At 39.0% G+C, this 23,097-nt stretch overlaps 1 protein-coding gene across 2 annotated transcripts in view; it reads left to right on the top strand.

The window, feature by feature from the left end:
* Positions 1–740: 740 nt before the first annotated feature.
* Positions 741–23,097, top strand: part of MIER3 (MIER family member 3) — a 30,147-nt gene continuing 7,790 nt past the window's right edge. Inside the window, exons 1-10 of one of the 2 annotated variants that reach the window (XM_082457284.1) lie at positions 741–862; positions 2,305–2,329; positions 5,313–5,458; positions 13,882–14,016; positions 15,226–15,346; positions 16,287–16,372; positions 16,564–16,636; positions 18,363–18,514; positions 20,741–20,822; positions 22,190–22,284. In XM_082457284.1, coding sequence (XP_082313410.1) covers positions 854–862; positions 2,305–2,329; positions 5,313–5,458; positions 13,882–14,016; positions 15,226–15,346; positions 16,287–16,372; positions 16,564–16,636; positions 18,363–18,514; positions 20,741–20,822; positions 22,190–22,284 — 924 coding nt within the window. In that variant the 5' untranslated portion in view covers positions 741–853. Of the gene's footprint in view, positions 863–950; positions 1,528–2,304; positions 2,330–5,312; positions 5,459–13,881; positions 14,017–15,225; positions 15,347–16,286; positions 16,373–16,563; positions 16,637–18,362; positions 18,515–20,740; positions 20,823–22,189; positions 22,285–23,097 lie in introns of those variants that run through there. The other variant, XM_082457285.1, reaches the window with a different exon arrangement.

Below are 23,097 nucleotides of genomic sequence, written 5' to 3' on the forward strand. Positions count from 1 at the left end.
CCATTATCACCCTATCTGGCGATTAACAACCTCTTGAACTGTTCTAATTTTTTTTTCCCGAACGTGCAGAGTTTGTATTTTATAAGCATCTTCTTTGAATCGTGCAAGTCTATTCACTATCACTTCTTTGCCCTGTTGATCTTTTGCCTTTTCTTCCGTACTGTCACTATCTTCCAGAGCCTGTCTGGCAAATGACCACTTCCACCGTCCACTCCATGGGCCAGTGTACGCTGATCTGCATCCCCCATTCCTGCAGGCCTCTTAGGGGAAACCGCAAAATGCCTGGTCGCTGTCCTCTCATTCTGGGCTGACACTGCCGTCCATCAGCCACTTCTTCCATTTCTCGGGGCTTCCTCTCGGCCATCCACCACCTCCTCTCTTCTTACTTAGGGAAGTCTGTCGAGTTGTCCCTCCAAGTCTCTTGCCCCTCTCCCCAACGCCCTCCCGGACCGGAACGTCTGTCGGTCGGTCCGCAGCCGCCCCGGCCGGTTCTTGGGCCTCGACTGGCTGGACGTGGGTCTGTCCTGCGCCGATGTTTCCATCCGTCCCCCGTCTGCCTCCAATTCGGCAGGAACTTTACTCCAGCCGAGAGGGGATGGGCGGGTGAGCGCGGGTACGGGTCGAGGCGCCCGCAGAGGGCGCGGGGCGCGGCGAGGGGCGCCGGATGGGGTGGGCTTGCGAGCGGGCCGGGGGTGTCGCGGGCCGCCCTGCCCTATAAGGGGCCGAGCCGCCTCCGCCGCCGGGCGGGTGCCGGGCGGACCGCGGCGGCGGCGGCGGCGGCGGCTGCTATTGGCTCAGGCTCCCCATCCGGGGACTGGGCTCGGCGCTGCTCGTTCGCCCTAAAGGTACCAATATGGCGGAGGTGAGCAGGGAAACCGGGCAGGAGCGGCCGGGCTGGAGCGGGTGCCCGGCGGCTTCCCGCGGTCCCCGAGCCGGCTTGGGGGATCCGGGGCCCTTCCCGCGGCCCTACGGGGGGCGGCGTGGCGGCGCGGGGCCGCGGGGCGGCGACGGGCGGCGGCGGGGCCGGCCGGGGGGCGGGAGCGGGCGCGGGAGCGGTCTCCCTCCGGGACTAGGCCGCGGCGGCTCCTGCCCCGACCCGGCCGGGCGACGGGCCCGGACGGGAGGCGGCGGCCGGCGGCAGCGAGCCCCGGGCCGGGGACGCCGCTGTGCCGTGCCCCCGGGCAGCTGACGCGGGCCGCCGGAGCCTCCGCGCCGCCTCCTGGGGCCGGGGTGGGTGGAAACCGACCGATCCCCCCCCTCCGCGGCCGGATTGCAAAGCGGGGAGCGGGCTGCGCCACTACCCTGCTGGAGGAGTGTTCTGTGCCCCCGGCCCATTGGGTACAGGCTGCGGCGCGAAGGAGCCTCACGCTCCACTTTGCTCCGGGCGCGGAGGCGAGCGGGATGCGCGGCCGCTGGGCTTCGTGAAAGGCGAGCGGGACTCCCCGCCCCACAGCCCGGGAGGTGCGGGAGCTCCTGTGGGTAAACGGGGAGAACCAAGACCCTCGACGCTCTCTCCACGGACTCTCGGTAGCCCCACTTTCCTCCGGGTTTAAGGGGGGAGGCAGGGCGAGCGGAGCTGCCCTGGCCGTGTCCCCCGGGACTAGTGAGCTGGGGGGAGGGGGTGGCGCAGCAGAAGCCCCTCGGCAGGAGCCCGCTAGGGCGAGGGGCTCGCTGGCGGGCCCGGGGAGCGACTGAACACCCTGGAAGGAACCAGCATCTCTGGGACTGCGGATCCGCGTCTCCGGACGCCGGAGAGAGTATGGGGGGCTTGAGCTTTGGTTTGGGGGCGAGTGTCCGGTTGAGAGCTGGCTACGCTCGGGGGCAGAGGAAAGCCCAGGAATTGGGGCTACCGGGCCCCAGGAGGTGGACTAGATGCGCAGGGCGAGTCCCTTCCAGGAAAGGGTGTTAGGTTGCGAGTTGTTGTTTGGGGCCGTGGAGAGCCGGGTGGGATTTTGGGGACTCCTGAGATGCCGGGGTATGGGGGACCGATGCTGTGAGCCGACTGCTCTGGGTTCTGCTTCTCTACTTTGTAACTTGCTGAGCTCCAATAGGAGTCTTGGAGTTGTCAGTTAGACACCGGGCTTCGTCCCCGGTGTGCGAGTTTGTACATTACGGACTCGGGGAGGAAGGCGAGGCAGCCAAGAGGGGCCCGAAAGGGGCCGGGAGCGATTGGAGCGAAGCTACGTCTTGCACTTTTGGCAGCTGCGGAGGAGCGCTGGGCTCCGCCTCCTCTGCGCCCTGTTGCCGGCGCTGCCTCTTTCCCTGGCTGCGCGATCTAACCGCACGTTTTCTTCTCTCTCCTAGGCTTCTTTTGGAAGTTCGAGCCCAGGTTTGTCCTGTTTTCTTACTTTTCAGTGGGTCCCAAAGGGTGATGGGGACCCAAAGATCTATTGCTCAATTTTTCCAACAAAAATTTGTCTTGCGAGTTTTTCATCATTTGTTTTTAAGACGTTTCAGTGTTCATTTTGGTAATTAAGCTGTTGGAGGAAGGAACAGTTATACTCTTTTCTCTCTTTTATCTGGCATGTTGAAAAAATACTTTTGTATTGAGAGCTGCTACTTTTGTTACAGAGCTGCTAATTGACAAACGTTCTTTTTAAGTAATAGATCTTTGTCACATATCATGTTTTTTTCTCCAAGGCTGAAACGGTTAATCCCAAATCTTTCCCAAACTTTCCACTAACTTTAGCAATTTAGTTTAGATTTTAATTTTTTTGAGAAATCCTCTCTTTAATTTGTCAGAACTTTGGGGGTGCTTATATTGATCATTAATCCTGACTCTCCATCTCCCCGTATTTTGTCTCATACATTTTTCATAATTGAGAAGTGTCTGTGGATTGTATTAAATTCAAAATTGAGAGTTACGTAAAGCTGTCCTAATCAAAAGAAACACATACTTTCTGAGTTTGGCACAGAAAAGTGGTAATACAGAGTTTTTGAGGTGAGACAACATTAGATCATCTAGGGCAGTGTTTCTTAACCATTTTGGTGTTAGAAACCCCTGTCAGGATCTGATGAAAGCAAGGGACTCTGTCTCCAGAACTCTGCACATAATGGATAATTGCATATAACTTGGGGTTTGTGGAACCCCTGAAACCCAGCTATGGCAGAAACCTTTCCTCATGTGCTAAAATGTTAAGGACAACTTTGTTTCAGTTTCTTATTCTCTTTCCAGCCCCCTTTTGGCTGCCTCTTTTCCCTCTCATAGTCTCCAGGAAAAGTGCCTCTGAACTAGTTCAACTCCCTTATTTTACACTTGAGGAGACTTCTAAATAACTCTACCAAGAGTTACCTAGTTAATAACAGAGTCTGGATGGGCTCCCAAGTCTTTTGTTACCACATGTTGCCTTAGAGTCCATCTCCTTGCGTATTACTTCGTGTCTTTAGTCAACCTTTAATGTCTCACTTGATTACCGTTTAAGGTATTATAAAATAATTAACACCAAGTAGAAGAAATTTGTGGCTATTTTGAAAATAGCTATGTCTTTACATTTAAAAATTGTTTAAAGTTTCTTTAATTTTGAGACAAACATTTCTTTGTTATAGCTGATTTCAGGGAAAGAATATTTATGTACATGATGCCAAACATCTGGATGATAATGGAATTTTTCCATTTTGCATCACTGTCTGCTTTTAAGAAGTTGCAATCTAAATAAAAAGCAAAAAGTGTGGTTTTGGTGTTTAAACAAACTTATAACTTGTTTATAATCAATTAGCCAATTTTTAAGAGCATTTTAGAACCAGAAGAGACTAGAGGTCATTAAGCCAGCCCTATGAATTTTATAAATGAAAAACTGGACCCAGGCCCCGACGGTTTAAATGACTTGCCTCAGATCCCAGAAAGCCAGGGACAAAGCCAAGAGTAGACCCTCAAGCCCTTCCATTTCTGGCCGTTATTGAATGAACACTTTCCTTTTCAGGGGAAGCCCTAAAGTGTGCCAGGTGATATGTGGATTAGAAGGAGGGTAGCGCTCTGCCTTCAAGGAGGTAGAAAAGTTACCATCTACTTCAAACCTTGCACTTTGGCATACCCCAGAAGTTTCCAGGAATTTCTCAAAAAAAGAAAATTTGTAATGGTTTCTGTTCTGCTTTTCAGCTATTTAACAAATATTCATCTTTCTCTAAAATTAACTTAAACTACCTGTACTTCAACAGGCTTTTAAAATGAGCAGGTTAATATCTTTCAGCATTCAAAAAATAACATTATAATGTAAACCTCCTAAAGAATAGAGTCCCATAGGAATTTTATTATTTTTAGGGCTAATGATTAGAGTTCTCTGAACTCGGAATCAAAAACATTGAATTGTCTGTGGTTTTCTCCATAGTGAAAAATCTTTGGTCTAGTTCAGTGTTTTGGTAATGATCTTAATGTCCTTAAATGTTTGAAATTTTAAAATATTAAATAGCTTGACTAAAAACACATCAAACTTTTTGTGTTGAATATGCTTCCTTCCCTTTCTCCCTTTCTCCACTCCAAGATTCTAATACTTCTTTCCTTGCCTGCTCTGAGAGTGATCTAATTAAATTACATAGTAGAGTAAAACAAATGGAGAAAATCCTGTTTTTCATAAATTTGACTTCATTTTCTCGGGATTATGAATAGTATTCATTTCTCCACTTGGTTTTCAGGGTATCCTGTTGACTTCAGCTTTGCCATTAAAAAGCATTACCATCTTTTTTTTTTTTTTTTTTTGGCCACACCACCTAGCTTGCAGGATCTTAGTTACCAACCAGGGATCGAACCCATCCTCCCTTAGTGGAAGTGCAGAGTCCTAACCACTGGACCACCAGGGAATTCCCAAGCATTACCATCTTATAAACAAGTTGGAATTTACCAAAACAACTTGCAATGGGATACATCTTCCAAAGCTCTTAGATATGATTTTCTGTATTCCCTTCACATAACCTTAAGAACTTTATTAGTAGTCCAAAGAAAAGCGTGCTCTTATGGTTTAATGCTGGGGAGCTTGAAATACTGTTACAGACATGAAAAGTGAGGTAGTGCTTTTGAAGACTGAATTGCTGTATAACTGCTTCACAGAAACTTGTTATTTGTTCTAAAAACCACATTTCTGTTGTGATTTGAACCTTTATTTGAGGGTTAGAATTTGAGTAAAGTTAATATTCCCTTCTACTGAAGTTTTTAGCCTCACTGTATAAGACTCTTGTTAAGTCTTCCTTTCATAATCCTTGTCACATTTTTCTACTGCTTTTAGACAAGTGTATTAAGGAACTGGCAGTAGAACACAAATTATTTTCTTTTGTAAATAGCCTTGTGAACCTGTAAAGTGATTCAGTTTGTTTCCTTCCAGTTGGGTCTTTGTCTTCTGAGGATCATGATTTTGACCCCACTGCTGAGATGTTGGTCCATGACTATGATGATGAAAGAACTCTTGAAGAAGAGGAAATGATGGATGAGGGTAAAAACTTCAGTTCTGAAATTGAAGACTTAGAAAAGGTAAAGGATTTTACTTTAGTATTTTGATACAAACTTATAGTAAAGATTTTGACATTCTATTATAAATTATTTATAACCTACCTGAAATAAAAATAGTATCAGAAGGACCTACTGTATAGCACAGGAAACTGTATCTTATAATAGTGTATAATGGAAAAGAATCTGAAAAAGAATATATATATATACACATATTTATAAGAATATATATACACACACACACACATATATAAATAGCTGAATCACTTGGCTGTACACCTGAAACTAACACAACATTGTAAATCAACTGTACTTCAATTAAAAAAATAGTATCAGCGTATTTCCTTTTGACCTAACTTATACAGAAAGTTACTGATTTTCTTATTATTTTGAAGGCTAGCCTAATAAGTACATTTTCATATAATTTTTAAAAATTATTTTATTTTTGTTAACCTGTTTTTAAGTTTATACCAGGACAATGAACTAGGTACATTTACAGATGAGAATATTGAGATATAGAGAACTGTAGGAAACATAGTTCTGAATCCTAGCCCAGCCTCTTTGCATTATATCACACTGTTTTACTGGGGGGCAAACTTGAGTTTAACTAAGCACTGCAGTAGATACAGGGAGAAGTCTTTCCTTCCAGAAACTTAAAATCTGATAGATTACTATAAGAAAATTGAGAGAGAAAAGGTTTTACTCTGTTTTTAAATGTGAATTAGTAATATCCTGTTTCCTCCCCACCCAGTCATCTTTTAGAAAGTTGGGGAGGTAAATGTAGTTTATAACTTTTAAAACCCCAAATCAGTATAAATTCACATGAACTGGATTTTAAACATATATTTATACCAGGAACTACAGAGAGAAGGGTTCCTTGAAAAGATTATACTTATCTGTAAATTAACCTTATTTGTAAATTTCTAATCAGCCCAGAGTAACAAAAGTTTTCAGGAATAATACTGAGTTTTCATACTTCTTTTTCTTAAAGAAGACAAAGCACATTCTTATGTAATCTCTTCTGCTATCTTTGTGAGGCAGGGCTGTGCTATTATTGCATTTCTTCTTTCATCTTAACACACAGGGAAACTGAAGCAGAGTCTTCAGGGCCTAGACCCCAGGCTTGCTCCTGTAGACCTGAAATCTTCTAAACATGTTTATTCCTTTGGCAGATTAATCCAACATGGTTGCGGTTAGATTTCATCATTAAAAAAAAAAAATACATATATCTCCTATAAAAGCCAAACAGATTTGGGAATATAGAGATAAAATTGTTAGGAAATAATCAAGAAGAAAAGCCTTACCTATCACTTCTTTCAGGGGTGATGATAAGTTGTTGCCTGTTGATGAGAAAAGATACCCAAGAGTCTCAAGCTCTGCCTTGACTTTATTCAGGGAATTCGTTTCTACCTCTTATGAGTAGGTAGCCTAGAATAATTGAGAGTTATAATCCAGCTAGCATTATCACTAAGCCAAGGACTGTGGTGGGTCCTGGGATTGCAAAAACGAGCAATTTGACAATGTTTCTGATCTCTAGGGGCTTACGGTCTAGTGTGGGGTGACGAATGAGAACAAAGATATTTTTGATGTCCTCTGCTAAGAACTGTGAAAGCAGTAAGCAGTGAGAGCTATGGGAGGAAGGATTTGTCTAATAAAAGGTGTTTAGCCTCATGTGGAAGTTCATGGAAGGCTTCTTAGAATACATACTTCTCTCCTGTAGTTTTTTATGTTAGGACACTGCTGTGGGCTTGGTCAAAAGTCCCAGGTGGTCTCATAATGCACCTTCCTTAATTATGTGTTTGCTGTTAAAGATAGGGAGACAGTAGTCTATTTACAGCATGACATAAGAAAATAATATAAATGTGCTAGACTGTGCTTTAACCACACAAATAGATGTTTTGTCAGTAAACTAGTAAGAATTTAAAATTTCATTTAATGTGTTAACGTAGTTACTACTTGAGTATGGGTAATCTGGTAGAGATTTTTATGGGTTGGTAAAATTTTGTTTTTCAGATTTGTAGGTTTTATTCTTCCAGAGATTATAGTAATAGCTGCTTTAATCTGTGTGGTGAGTTTTAAAAGAAAATTAGGGAAGATATAGAGAAATAATCAACAGCAAAGAGTTACTCACTTAGCTATTCACAGAAATACCTAGTTTCTGTTCCTATGATTTTCATTTTGTTTAGTAAACTCCAGTAATTAAATCTTTGTAATGATACCTATCACTGAATTTGTAGATTCTGAAAAATTACAGGCCTTTAAATGTTTCAACTTCTCTGTACTTAGGCAGTTTTGCTTCTTGGCATTTTGTCGCATTCTTGGAAATTGAGACAGAAAAATCCAGGTGATTTTTAAACAAATTCTAGTGAAGACCTAAGAGCTGTGTCCTTGCTCAGAAGGCTAATCCTTCTCTCATTGAGCAAAGGGACAAGAGGAGCTGTCTCTGAGAGTGGCTGACTGCTCGCTTCATCTCAACTGTGATTCTTACCTGCAGCAAGATGCAGATGTGGTCTCTGTTCTTTATTGATGTTTAATGAAACATGAAAACAAAGAAAAGAAACAGTAGATAGAGACACAAATATAAAGAGTAAGGATCATTTTATTTTTAGAAGAAGTTTGAAATTATTTCTATACAATTTAAAATAATGTATTCTATTAATCTTATATTATTGGCACAGTGATTTAGGTGTTGGTACATGGTAGCAGTCTTAGAGCCTTGGCGTTAATGTTTTAAAAAACTACAAGTTGTTATGCTCCTAGTAAATAAATTTGATAGTTTGTAGTCTATACATATGGCCTTTATTTTGGTGCTTACAAATTTTTAGTACATTATATGTTGTGGGAAATAAGAGCGGTACAAAATCAGTTTTCTTACAGTAGCACTTTGGTAAGTATAGAGAATAGATTATGTGACAAGATTTTAGTTATTAACCATACTAAAATAAGGTTTATGTTATATCGTTCTATATTTTAATTTATTCATGTTACTGTTTCCTGAGAGGTTTTAATTTAATAATCCTAGATTTAGACCTATAACTTTTAAAAAAGTAATTTACATTTCTTCCTTCATTAATATATAGATTTCTCCTCTGATACGCATTGTGAAATGAGACTTTGGTCTAGGTCCTTATTGATTTATTTTTAAAGCATTTTAAAAAGTTATATGTATGCTGTTTTGCATCCTGTATTATAAGATACCAGACTGGTGTTATGTGAAAATTAATTTGTACCTCACTTAGACAGTGTCATTTGACCCATTCAGCAACACCATCAGGTGTGTCAGACAAGTATTAGCATTATTTCCTTGGCTCAGAGGCCTTGTTGATTGTAAGATGTACCATAGATTTAGAAATAGCATAGATGGGAGCAGGGAGGGACATTACTATGAGAAATCTGTACAGTGGTAATGAGATGCATCCTGATTTCTGATATGTGAGGTTATGCATGATAGGATTAATGAAATAATGTGTTTTTCTATTTACAGATGAGGAAATAGAGGTGAGAGGGGTTAGGTGATTTGCCCACAGTAGTAGTTAGCAATTAGTGAGTCCTCTGCCTCTAAATCTTGTGCTCTTCCTGTTACAAATCCTTTGACTTAAAAAACAGTTCATTTATAACTGTGACTGGACTCAGATGTGTCCCTTGAAATTTAAATAGGTTCAACAAAATGCCTGAGAAATATTGTAGAAGAGAAAAATCCTCATCCCTGGGATAAGGTGCTAGATCAAACTTCTAAGCTGATCTAGCCACCACAGATCCTCAGAGACTTTGAGATTTGCTAATTCAATTTTGAAAACATTTCTTCTATGCTTCAAAGGACTAAGTGCTTTATTAATAGGCTCTAACAGAAAGCTCATTTGTAAAGTGCTTCAGAGACTGGATTAATCTTTTCCAGTTTTGCTTTAAAGTTTTAGTACAGATAATTTCTGTGTTTTAGCACCAGCGCCTTCTAGGGCTCATTACAGTGTCATCCTTTGACTGTATTAAGGAGGTTTCCACTAAGATGGTCACCTTCTCCCTCAACAGATGATCATGCTTGTGTGTTTGTAGAGAAAGTAGGATTTTCATGAATGACTACCCAGAACCTCCTGTTTGCCCCCCACATGCAAACTTAACTTTTATGCTCTTTCTTCCTTCCTTCTCTCCGGTCCCAAAAGTATCTTCCACATCCCAGGCTAGTCCCTAGATTCCACCCCTTTAGCCCTCAGTTTATTCTTCTACTTATTTTTTTATTTCAGTATGGCCTGCTACTCATATATTTCCCACATTTGGAAATTCTCTTTTGACCCTGTGTTGCCCTTCAACATTTTCTTTTTATAGTGTATGTACCTTCTTCCCTCCCTTTCAGTCCTCAGCTTCGCTTCTCCCAACAGGCTGTAAGGTCACCAATAATTCTTGATTGACAGATACAAAGAATTCATGTCTGTTTTATCTTGCTTGATCTTTCTTTGATATTTGACCCAAGTGACCATCCGTGGTTTCTCCACCCTTGCTTCTTTCTTAACTTACATAATCCTGCATTTTCTCCTAGTTCTACTTCTACCCTCTGGTGTTTCCCTCTGTAGTATTTATGGACTTTTCTTTCTTTACCCTCATTTTAATTGATGGTATTCCCCAGGGTTCTAGCTTTTGTCTTCTCACTCTGTATTCCTTTTCTGGATAACTCATTCAAGCCCAGTGCTTCAACTTTCACCTTAAATCATCTACCGTCCCACCCTCCACCCTTAAGTTTATTTGTCTTTTGTTTTCGTCTTATAATGATGCTGTAGCTATTTAACCTTCTCAGGCCAGAAATGGGCAATCCACTTAGACTCCTGTGTTACCTACTTCCCTCTATCACGTCAGTCAAGAAACAGATTCTTTAATTCCCTTCTTAGTTCAGGCTCTTATTCTTCTACTCCCCCTAGGATGTTTTTTTCAAAATGCAAATCATATCTAAAATTTTCCGGACGTGTCCCATTGCCTATAAGGTAATATATCTGAAAATTCTTCTAATAAAGCATAGATCCCCTTCTCTTTACTCTCTCCCTGAGTGAGCTCATCTACTCCTGTGGCTTTAAATATCATCTAGATGCTAATGAATGCCAGATTTATATCTTTAGCCCAGCCTGATCCTCTGAGCTCCAGGCTCTTAGCCAACTTGACTTTTCCACTGGATGTTTCATAGTCCTCTCAAACTTAACTTTGTGTCCTCTGCAGAACTCTTTTTTATTATTTTTTTTTAATTATGAAATTCACCGTATTCTTCTCCTCTCAAACATTTTGGGTTTTGGTTTTCTTTTTTTAATAAATTTATTTATTTATTTTTGGCTGAGTTGGATCTTTGTTGCTGCACACGGGCTTTCTCTAGTTGTGGCAAGCAGGGGCTACTCTTCGTTGCTGTGTGTGGGCTTCTCATTGCAGTGGCTTCTCTTGTTGTGGAGCACGGGCTCTAGGCACGCGGGCTTCAGTAGTTGTGGCTCACGCGCTCTAGAGCGCAGGCTCAGTAGTTGTGGTGCACGGGCTTATTTGCTCTGCGGCCTGTGGGAACTTCCCGGACCAGGGCTCGAACCCGTGTCCCCTGCATTGGCAGGCGGATTCTTAACCACTGCGCCACCAGGGAAGCCCTCTCTGCAGAGCTCTTAATTTTTTACCTTCATAAACCTTTTCCTTCCTTTAGTCTTTTCTATCTCAGTAAAAGTAACCACAATAGGCAGTTGCTCAGATAGAAATCTGGGGAGTTGTCCTTCTTTCTCCCTTTTACTCCGGTAGCCCATTTGATTCCACCTCAGAATACATCTCATCTGTTCACTTCTCTCCGTGTCTGTATCACTACCCTAACCCAGCATGCAATTCCTAAGTGGTCTCCCTGCTTTTCTCTTCTCTCTTCACCTCCCCAAACTTTTCTTCATACAGCTGCCCAGGATTTAAGAAGAAATAAAGTCATGTCACTCCAGTTTTATAATTCTCCAATGGCTTCCCATTGCCCTGGGAGTATAAAGTCCAAGTTTCTTTCCCATGAGGCCTTTTGTGATCTGCCTCTGCTTGTCTTTCTAGTCTCCTCTTGAGCCACTCTTCATTCTGCTCTCTGTGCTCTGGCCATTGGCTTAGTGGAAAACCATATTCAGGCCTCAAGTGTGTTGTTTCCTTTGCCTGGAATGCCCCTCACAGGATTGGTCACTTCTCAGACTTCAGGCCTCAGCTGAAGTCATTCACTGTCTTCCTCTGTAACCCTATGACAGTAGGCCCTCCACATAATTCTGTATCTCAGGACCCTATTGATTTCTTTTGCACTCATCTTAATTGGCAGTTCCATATTTGAGTATTTTTGGTATCCCCCTAGTCTGTAAGTTGTAGAAGGGCAAGACCTGCGTTTCATACCAGCACCTGGCACAGTGGGCTCCTGGCACAGTCACTGCTCAGTCAGTGTGTCTGACGATGAACCACAAGTCCCTAGCACACAACCCTCATCTGTTAAAAGCCTCTTCATCTTTCAAGGCTTAGCTCAGTCTTTGTCCTCTGTGTGATACTTCCCTACCGTATACTATTATTCCTGGAGCGTAGGTCTTCCCTTCTCTGTACCTACCATTTCATAGCACCAATTCCAGAACTGATTAAAGCAGCTATCACAGTGTTTTACAATTGTTAACTTATCAGTTCCTTCCACCAAGACTGAATTCCTTGAGAGCAGGGATTTCTTTTTTTTTTTTTGGAAATTTTATTTCTTTACCCATAGCCAGTAGTCCTCCACGTGGTACCTAGAGCTCAGTAAATGCTGTATTGATGGGAAGGTGGACTGTCAGTGCCTGGTGAGTGAAAGTTGCCGTCTACCAGTTCATGGAGGGAATCTGAAACTGTAAAGTTTTGGAGAAATATTGCTAACAGGTGGTTGGCAAAGGCTGTAACCAGTCTCCTCTTACAACTAGTGTGAACCAGAGGGAATGGGCTGCATGGACTCTGCAAGGAGCAGGACTGGAGAGACTCTCAATGTGGTTCTGGCACCTTCGAGGGGTTCTTTCATTTGGGAGAAGAATACTTAATGAGGTTTTCCCGTGGCATGGGTGAATTTCTGTCCATCCTGACCATCCAACTTAATTTGTGCTGAATTTGTCCATGCTCCCAAAGCAGCTTTTTACTGATTTCAGTTCCAAGCTGAAAAGATTTCCTGAGTGGCATGGTCATTGAAAAGGTGCATGTCTGCTACTGCAAATTCACAAATTAGCATTCTGTCATACACCTTATTCTAAGCTCATAACATGAATCTGTTTCATTCAGGCATAGTGAAAAACGTAAGTTCTATACTGCAAAGGTGAAGGCCAATTCTTAGGGACCCCCAGAACCTGTGTCCCCTGTGGGCCCTGGTGGGCAGCCAGCTGGCTCTCTGGGAGACATCACTGGCTCTCCTCAGCTCACTTTGTGATCAGCTGTAGGCATGTTTTGCATACTCTGCTTTCACGTTTTCATGCTGTGTGCTTATGACTTAGATATTTTTTTTAAAGGGAAAAATTAAACCGTAAGCTAGTTTTAAAAGTGAATCTCTTAATAGATGGACATAAACATCTTTAAAATATTTAAGAAATTAACTAGTTCATGAATATATGGTTTTGAAGTTATTTAAATGATAATTTTAAATAGTTCTGTGCATTTTAGTGGTTGAATTAAAATACTTTAAAAAAGGAAATATAGCACTTATTTTCAGATTAGTGGAGGGAAAAAACAATGACTGTGTGCCACTACGTGGCATGGCGTGAGTATTCATAACACAGGTAGCCCTGCAGCCAGAGCCTGTAATTTTATCAGAGCAGCACTGCCAGTAAGAGAACCTGGGGGCCTGGGATTCGAACCCAGAACTCAGCCTCAATTTCCTCATCTGTAAGATGGTGGTAATGCAAACTTCATCAGACAGTTGTGGGAAAAAAACAACTGGTACAGAATATAGATACAGTAGTAGGAATATCAAAGGATAAGTGTGTCTTGAACATTAATATATAAACATAATAGTGTTAGTAAATGTTCAGCAAAGGTTTCTCATTAGGTATCTTCTAAATAACATGAAGAATAAACCAAGTGGTCAACTGTTAATTGCAAGGAAACAAGCTAAAAATTATGTGAAGTTATTGATTGATTAATTGGAAATGTTTTCAAGGCGAATCTTTATAGTAATGTAAAAGCGAAAAAAAAGTCTGCACTAAGGCAAATATTTGAGGAAGTTTTTAAAAAGTAAAATGATGCTGGAAAATGAAAACTAAGATGTTAATTGTTAGACTTTTGTTCATATATTAATTATAGCTCTAGGTGTTTGATCCTGTTTTCTGGATACAGTTACAAAAAGCAAAACTAAAACTTGGTTTTGATTTGGTACTGCTGTTTTGATAATGTGCTTTATGAACATTAATGGCATCAAGGTTTATCTGAGGTTCAGCATTGTGGCATCTGCTGAGTTCATGTTTGTGTTCTGGCTTGAATAGGAAGGAAACATGCCTCTAGAAGATTTATTGGCATTCTATGGCTATGAACCTACAATTCCAGCAGTTGCAAATTCCAGTGCAAATAGCTCCCCAAGTGAACTTGCAGATGAACTACCAGATATGACACTAGACAAAGTAAGTACAAGCATGTAGAAAAAAAAATTCCAGATCTGTTACCATTGACTGTTTTTATTAGTTTAATTTAAAGCATTTCATAATTCTGAATTGTAAACTTCTTATGCATGCATTGCTCTTATCATTTTGGTGACTGATTTGAATATTGTTTGGCTTTGATCTCACTACTTTAAAAGTAGTAATAGCTTCATAATACTTTGCATATTTGAGTATTCTTCCATAACTTTTTATCTTTCCTGTGTAGACATATTGTATCTAAACTTAGATTTTGCCCTAACTTCTTTTGATCCTGTGGACACTTGAATGCATTGATTAATGAATCCCCCAGAAGTTTTCAAACCAATCTGGCTTAGGCATGGAGTGGTTGGAGAGAAGTTCTGTTTTCTTGGGCTCTGGGAGTGACAGAGGCCATAGCAGCCAAGGCCTCAGTGATACGTCTTTTAACATAGGCTGGTTGTAGGGGAGGCCTAGTCCCTGCCAAGGAGAATTCAGGCATGGTCTCTGCTAACAGATCCCTGGGAAACTTTCCTCATCTTTCAGGTCTCAGGCAGGGAGAGGACTCCACATCTTCCTGTGAGTTATGTTGTTTCCACTTTTCAATTAAATGTGATATTAATGTACCAAAAACCTTAATGACCATAGTCATTCAGCAAATATTGAGTGCCTACTATGTACCAGGCACAAGGATGACTATATACTTACATAAAAATTAATTCTGAACTGTTTCTTTTAAAATTATATCACTAGTCGGAGTGGTGCATTAGTTGGACTTTTAAAAAATTATCGGAAGAGTGGAGTTTGGAGACTTTTTTGTTTTCTTTTAGTTATTTAAGTTGGCAGAAAGTGAGTTTAATTTTTAACCACTTAGAAGTAAGATTATTTTTGTTGTAAATTCACTAAAAGTCTACCGCTTCAGATAAGTTCTCTACATACCCACAAATTAAGCAAATTGTTTGTTATATCATAAATGTATAATAGTATAGCATTAGATATTATATATAATTAACTAGTAAATGTTATTAACTAATTATGTACGTGAAGTAAATTATAGAATTTCAATTCTACTTTTCTCAAAACTGAGACTTCAGTTAGTTCTTAATTGTATTATAATACCATAATGTTTATGAATAGTGTTATAGAGACCTTTTTTTTCCAAATTGATGGGATGTAATCATTTCTAACCCTAGCATTGCATTCCTATTCTTATAGGAGGAAATAGCAAAAGACCTATTGTCAGGTGATGATGAGGAAACTCAGTCTTCTGCAGATGATCTGACACCATCTGTGACTTCCCATGAAACTTCCGATTTCTTCCCTAGACCTTTACGATGTAAGAAATCCAATCATTACTGATTAGTAGTAGCACTGATACTGTAGCTTGAGTACATTTTGTTACATTCAGTAGTTTATGTCAGAATATCTGAGTGTTTTACTTAATTGAAGTAAAATACCATTATAATCTGAATAAGATTATAACCTCTTTTTATTGGGGGAGATGTAAACTAATATGCTCTTTAAAAACGAAAGCATTTGCTTGGTTTTGCAGGGCTGTTTTCTTTCCCAAGACTCATCTGTTGCTATGGCAACCAATCTTAGTTCAGCCATGAAATTTTATAGACATTTTTTGGATTTCTGTTAAAAGGCTCTTACTCTCCTGGTAAACTACCATCAGTTTGAAAACTACCATCAGTTGCTCCAAAAGTATTTTTTATTTTTAGTGATTTATTTAATCCTTTTCTTTTAGTTCTTGGTGTTATCCCTTAATGTATATCAGTAATATTTAAAAGGTCTTTGAACTGAAATAATTTCTTATATGCAATCTTGCTTATTTCTCAGGTGTTTTTATGGTAGAAGAACTGTTCAGATAACAAGTTTCAATACACACACACATATGTGTGCAAAAAGATAATTTTTATGGACTCAATGTGCAGCTCTTATGTCTCACTCTAGATTAATGTAATCAGTGTAATCCAGTGCTTTACCCTCTTTTTTAAGGGGACCATAGTGGTTTTCCTCTTGCCTTTCCAAACTATATGACTGTACACCAGATAATTATAAGGTTACTATGCACTTTCTTCGTGTTTTCAGTGTCTTGTTTTGACTAGTTTCAAAATGTGAGAATAGTACAAGAGGTTTAGTATATTTGTGCTGATCTCATTTATTCAACAAATTTTTATCATAAGTAAAATATAAAATATCAGGCACTCTTTCAAGTGCTGCAAAAATAGGCAACAAAACCCTTTTTTAAAATTTAACTTTCTTCTTTTAAGCAAATACTACGTGTGATGGAGATAAAGAATCAGAGGTTGAAGATGTTGAAACAGATAGTGGTAACTCACCTGAAGACTTGAGGAAGGTATGTTAAGTTGCCATCATAATTTAGTAGACCATTTGGATTAAAGTAGCTTTTAAAAACACTTCTGAAACAATTTATGATAATTTTGCGAGATAACTTTAGATTTGTAGTAACTGATTAATGAATTGGAACTTTTTTTTTCAGTATTTATTTTTGTAATAAGTTGTTTTTACTTCTGAATTTTCCTGTAGGAGATAATGATTGGTTTACAATATCAAGCAGAGATTCCACCTTATCTTGGAGAGTATGCTGGTAATGAGAAAGGTAAGGAAGGCTTTTAATTTTGATAATATTTGGTAAGCCAAATTACTGCTCAATATGTTTATTTAAATATCTGATTGTATGCTCATCCTGTGAGTATAAAGATAGATTTGGAGTCAGGGAAGAATTAGGCCTGACTTAGGAGTAATGTATCGTGAGACTCAGAACTACCGCCCGCCTCCCCCAGCCCTGGCCCCTTACGGTGCTTCTTACCCAGTATGCTAAGCACCTGTTAAAACAGTGGAGCTGCTCTTCAAGTGCAACTCTTTGGTCTGCATCCCACTCCAGTGGAAGTTGGTAGCATCCTATCACCTGAGATAATGAGAACGTTAGGAATATAATCCTCTTGGGAAGAAACGCTTAAGGAAAAAAGAAACTAGAAGAAATTCTCTTGCCCCAGCCCTGAAAGATAAGGTGGTAGAATGTAAAGATTCTGTTGCTTTTGTTATATACCCCTACTTAAGTGTAATCAGTTTTCCTCACATTTTTGGTAGATTCCAACTATAGCTGGTTCTGAAAATATGGAGGGGTGAGGTGGTGGGAAGTGAAAATCCAGGTACCCCTTCCTAGCTGAACTCGGGAAACACGTAGATTTGGCCATGGGCAAAGCACATGCTCAGCAGCTGCTGGCCCTTAGACGAAACAGAGCAGAGGTAATATTCTCTCAGTTCTACACCTTCAGAAAGGAACGTATACCTTCTCTATCTTTTGAGGGAATACACTCAAACTATATTACCCATTTCAGTTTTGACCAAAGTTTCTTTATGAAACTGGTTCCAGAAAGTTACCTCAAAAGTCAGTCTTATTGCTTCACAGGCACACTTTATTTTTAACTTTCCTGCTCATCGGGAATAGAAATGCCTGCCTTATACAGTTGTGAATGTAAAGCACTTACCACGGTCTCTGCTGCACAGTGAGCTCTCAGTAAATTACTTTTATTCGCTATATTTAGTAGTTATTTTACAATTGAAGGATGGATTGTAGTTGAAGCAATGGGTTAAATACTTGGGCTATCTGTATGACTTTATTGTGTGAAGTAGAAACCTTCAGTATGGCAACAGTGTTTGCGTTAATAAAATATAGTTTGTTTTAGTGTCATTTCGCTTATTAAATATCAGCTTCTCTAAGAGGTGGAAAGTTTACTTATCTTACTGTTTATCATTTTTTTCCATTTTTAATTAGTCTGCTTCCTTTTTATTTTATTTTAGTTTTTTTGCTTCCTTTTTAAAATAAAAATTTACCTTTTGGGAAGACATCAGTAAAGGAAAAATATATTCCTAGGTATTTCAGTATTGGCAGATATTTTGATTGTTATTTTTAACCTCTAGACATTTTCATAGAGCCATTTAGGGAGTTTAAGAGAAAATTGCAATAAGGTTATTAAAGAATTTACACAGGTTATTTTTACCCCCTCATTAGAAGAATGTAAGACACCACTACCAGGTTTTATATTAGACTACTAGGCATAGAAAGCCTTCTAACTTGTTAGTAAATCCAGTCACCAAAAAAGCTACTTGCTCTAGTGACTGGAATACTTGGACCTTAATAAAGTTAAAAAAAAAAAAAAATTGTTTTAAACGTTTACTAATGAAAGACTCAGCTTGCCAGACAATCAAATTACTGGTGTCCTCAAAGTTAGTTACTTGTACAGGAAGAGGAAGAACAGTTTTGTATACATCTTTAAGTGTGGTCACTACTTTTAATGTGTTGATGGGATTTTCTTTGTCAGTGTATGAAAATGAAGACCAATTACTTTGGCTTCCTGGTGTGGTTTTGGAGAGCAAAGTTAAGGAGTACCTTGTTGAGACCTCATTAAGAACTGGAAACGAAAAAATAATGGATAGGATTTCTGCAGGAACACACACAAGGGACAATGAACAGGTATACATCACTCTTGTTGAAACAGCAGCTAACTAATATAGTATCTTCTTGATTTTCTTATATTTGATTCAAATATTTCTTACATATGAACTGGCTATCTCTTTCTGATTTTTAAAACTTGGAAAATACTGGTTTAAAAAAAATCCCAAGACCTAATAATAACCGTTCTCTTGTTTCATGTCTTCTTCTGGGCTTTTTTTTCTGTATACACACACATATATTTTACTTTACCTACCATTTTATATCCTTTTAATCACTTAGTCTTATTTTCTTTGCCATTGAGATTTCTTTAATACTTCATTCTTGATGTCTGTATGTTCCATTGTATATTTAAACATTCTCTGTGGTTGGACTTTTAGATTTTATGTTCAAGTTATTTTTTGGATTATTCTTGAACTTTATTCAGGATGTGATTAAAGTTTATGTCTATTAAGTGTGTATAAATTTGCTTTAGGAGCATTCGTTAAATACTGTGTGCTTGTAGATGGAGTACACTCCTGATGGTGTGTGGGATAAGGGTGGAAGTATTGCCTATTAGGGTTTTTTCTCTCTGACGTTGTTTGCCCCTCTCATATACCTTTTCACTCTATCTCCAGCCTAGCTAATCCTACCTAATGAGTGCCCAGAGATAGGTGGACTCAAACTTGAATTTCCGAATAACGTAGAGAAGTCAAACTAGCTGAACTTCAAAGGAGTTTTGTCAGCTGTCAAAAAGAAATCTCATTGGCTTTTTCTACTGATATTCCATTAAAACTATAAATTAATTTTGGAAGAATTAGTACCTTTAAAACATAAAACCTTCTACTTCAAGAGCATGTTCTGATTCTCTATGTATTTGACTTTTTTTTTAATCACTCAAATGTTTTTGCTTGTTTAAATACCACATGCATCTAATTAATTCCTCATTATTTTTAAATACAGTATTTAGCACTGTTGTAAATGGGATCACTATTATATTTGTATTTGTATATTGTTGATTTAGAGAAATATAAATTAAAAAATTTTTTTCTCAAGCTACTGAAACTATTTAATTTAGTATAATGATTTTTCAGTTGTTTCTCTTAGGTTTTCTAGTTTTAAAGTGAATTATACGTTTGTTCCTTCCTTACCATTGTTGTATCTCTTATTCCTGTAATATGTCTTACCGCATTAGCTATAACTCTCAGAGACTTTTGGTAGTTACAGTGGTTTGAGGCCTGCTTTTGATGGAAGATAATACATGTAAGGTTTTTACATTAAGAATAATACCAGCCTTGGGACTTCCCTGGCAGTCCAGCGGTTAAGACTCCGCTTGCCAATGCAGGGGGCAAGGGTTCAATTCCTGGTGAGGGAACTAAGATCCCACATGCCACGGGGAGGGGCCAAAAATTTAAAAAAAAGAATAATACCAGCCTTGGTTTGATACAGGCTGTCTTTCTTATAGTAAGGTAGTATCCATCTACTTAAAACCGTTACAGGTTTTGTCTTTTTAAAAATAGAAATGGGTACTGATTTATCTGAAGCTTTTTTAGCAGCTGTTGAGATTGTTTTTAATGATTGATTATTAATGTATTGATTATTAACCTATTGATGTATTAATAGGTTTACTAATATCCTTGCCTTTCTTGAAGCTTACTTGGGAAAGTGGATTATTATTTAACTTTCAGTTGAGTTCTGTCTGCTATTTAGTATATTCATAATTCCAAACAGATTTAATGGGAAGAAATTCTGATTTTTAAAAAATGATATCTTCCATAGTAGGTGGAAATAACTATAAACTCCAGTCACTAAAATATCCATCCTTCTATTCCAGGCCTGCTGCTCTTCTCTTTTATTAAAACTCTAAAAGGCAGGCAGAAGGTGCTATCAAGAGAGAAGACCATAATTCTGACTTTTCCCGACTAGAAATAATCATCTAAAATAGGGATATTCTCCCAGCTCAGAAGGCCTGGCAATAAAAAAAAAAAGTGAGGAATGATACTGGTAGATGACTTCTGAGAGGTAGAATCAGAATGAACAAACTCTTTGGGTACCAGAGTCAATCTGCAGGATAGTTATATAGATTAAATGTCTGGGCAAACATACGCTTCAAATGTCCTGAAATTAGAGAGCACTTCAGCTAGTATTTGTCAGGACTCTTATAATACACCTGTTTTTGTTTGTTTGTTTGTTTGGGGGTTTGTTTTTTTTTTTAAGTATGAACTTTTGGTAAGTTTTATTGAATAGTTTTTTTCCCCTTGCCCTTAGGCATTATATGAACTTCTCAAGTGTAACCATAATATAAAGGAAGCAATTGAAAGGTACTGCTGCAACGGAAAGGCCTCTCAAGGTAAGAAACACTTGGGATCAAGAGAGGGAAACGATAGGGGATGGTCATTTGGGGATCAGAATAAGCAAAGTATAAAGGACGGAGCAATCCTATAACACTTTTGTATAAGATCTATTTTTATCTTCATAGCAAATAATTTTTTCCTTTTCTTGCCCTCTATTTTTAGACGTACCAGAGATTGTTCAAATACAAATTAGTTACCCCCCTGTCACCTCCAGAACAAAGCAGACCCCAGAGATGACAATATATCCAAAGTAATTAATAAGAATGATTTTATGATTTCATTGGGGGAAAAAAGTTGTTTTTTCTTTTTCTTAAACCAGACAGGAAATGAAAAGGAGATTAAAGATTAAAAAAAAGAAACGTATAATATATTCCATTCAATTTATTGCAAGAAGTGTATGTTTAATAATCATGTGATAACATTTTTGCAGTGCCTAGGTTTTGGTTTGTGTGTGTCAAGGAAAATGGTTAACTTTAATTTCAGTATTTTTGTCATTATATAAATCAGTTGCATGCACCATAGCTTTCATTAAGTATATGTAGAGTGAAATAATGCTTACTAATATTATATAAATGACTTGGAAAAATATAAAAGCTGGAAACAATACATTTAAACTTGTAGGTGAGATAGTCTATTGAAATGTTTCCTTGTAAAAGCTGCTTCTTTGAAAAAATTACTTTATGCTCTCAAAACTCTGAACAAAGTTTTCACATTTGTGGTGGGCTACTCTTAATGGCTTTGGGGACCTGGTCCCCATTGTGAGTGAGGCACTTCAAGTCTCCTCTGCCCCAAGTAGATTTGATTCATCAACATTGACATCTGCCAGGAAGTTGAATGGGATTTAGTCTTTTGAGAGCATGGGCTGTTTTGTATTCCCTTTATATTCCTACAGTATAGCACTCTGCAAACTGACTCTAAATAAATATGTGTTGATTATTTATGGTCTCTAAAGAGCTTATGGTTTTGACATAAGACCAAAGTAAGGCTTTTTTTTTTTTCTATAAAGAAAATAACCTTTTTTTTCCCCTAATTAAAAAAAATGCTCATTGTTTAAAAAAATCAGAAAAACAATGTGCATGAATTATAGTAAAAAATATAAAATTCTTGTCTCATCATGCAGAGGAAAAAAACCAGTTGTTTATATTTTGGTATTCTAGATTTTTTTAGTTAAGATTACTAACTAAAACCTCCACATAAAGAACTTGTCTGTGTGTGTGTGTGTGTGTGTGTGTGTGTGTGTGTGTGTGTGTGTGTGTGTAGAAGTTTATAGCCTTTCTATTAGGAAAACATACTGAAAGTAAATCAGTCATTTATATATATAAGAGTTTTGAGGCCAATTTATTTTGTTTTAAAATTTCTTTAGAAGGAATGACTGCATGGACAGAAGAAGAATGCCGGAGCTTTGAACATGCACTCATGCTTTTTGGAAAAGATTTTCATCTTATACAGAAGAATAAGGTAAGTTAGGCAAATTAGTATAGAGAAATTGCTTAGTAAATACAATGAATATAAGCAACTAATTTATGAGCCTCTTGGGTAGGGAAAAAAAGCTATAACTTGTTAATGCTCCCCTGCTATTAACATTTCTGTTACTTTCTGATCAATTTTTCTGTAAACCCAAAACTGCTCTGAAATATAAAATCTAGTTTAAAAAGCAGTAGGTGGGGGTTCCCTGGTGGTGCAGTGGTTAAGAATCCGCCTGCCAACGCAGGGGACACGGGTTCGAGCCCTGGTCCGGGAAGATCCCACATGCTGCGGAGCAACTAAGCCTGTGTGCCACAACTACTAAGCCTGCGCTCTAGAGCCCGCGTGCCACAACTACTGAGCCTGTGTGCCACAACTGCTGAAGCCTGCGCACCTAGAGCCCCTGCTCCACAACAAGAGAAGCCACCGCAATGAGAAGTCTGCGCACCACAAGGAAGAGTAGCCCCCGCTCACCTCAACTAGAGAAAGCCTGCGTGCAGCAATGAAGACCCAATGCAGCCAAAAACAAATAAATATAATAAATAAATTTAAAATTAAAAAGAAGCAATAGGCATAGAATATTGACCTATCCACCTAAATATTTTAGAATCCTGTGTTCCTTAGGACAAAAAGAAAGAATAAGCAAAGCATATTTTAATGAGATTTAATTATCCCAAACTGTTAGAATATACACACACTTCTTAAAAATAGACTTTATTTTTAGAGCAGTTTTAGGTTCACAGCAGAATTGAGGAGAAAGTATGGAGAGTTCCCATGTACTTCCTGCTCCCACCCACACATGGCTTC

This window comes from Balaenoptera physalus, assembly GCF_965194825.1.
Source record: "Balaenoptera physalus genome assembly, chromosome: 3".
In the NCBI taxonomy this organism is placed as follows: Eukaryota; Metazoa; Chordata; class Mammalia; order Artiodactyla; family Balaenopteridae; genus Balaenoptera; species Balaenoptera physalus.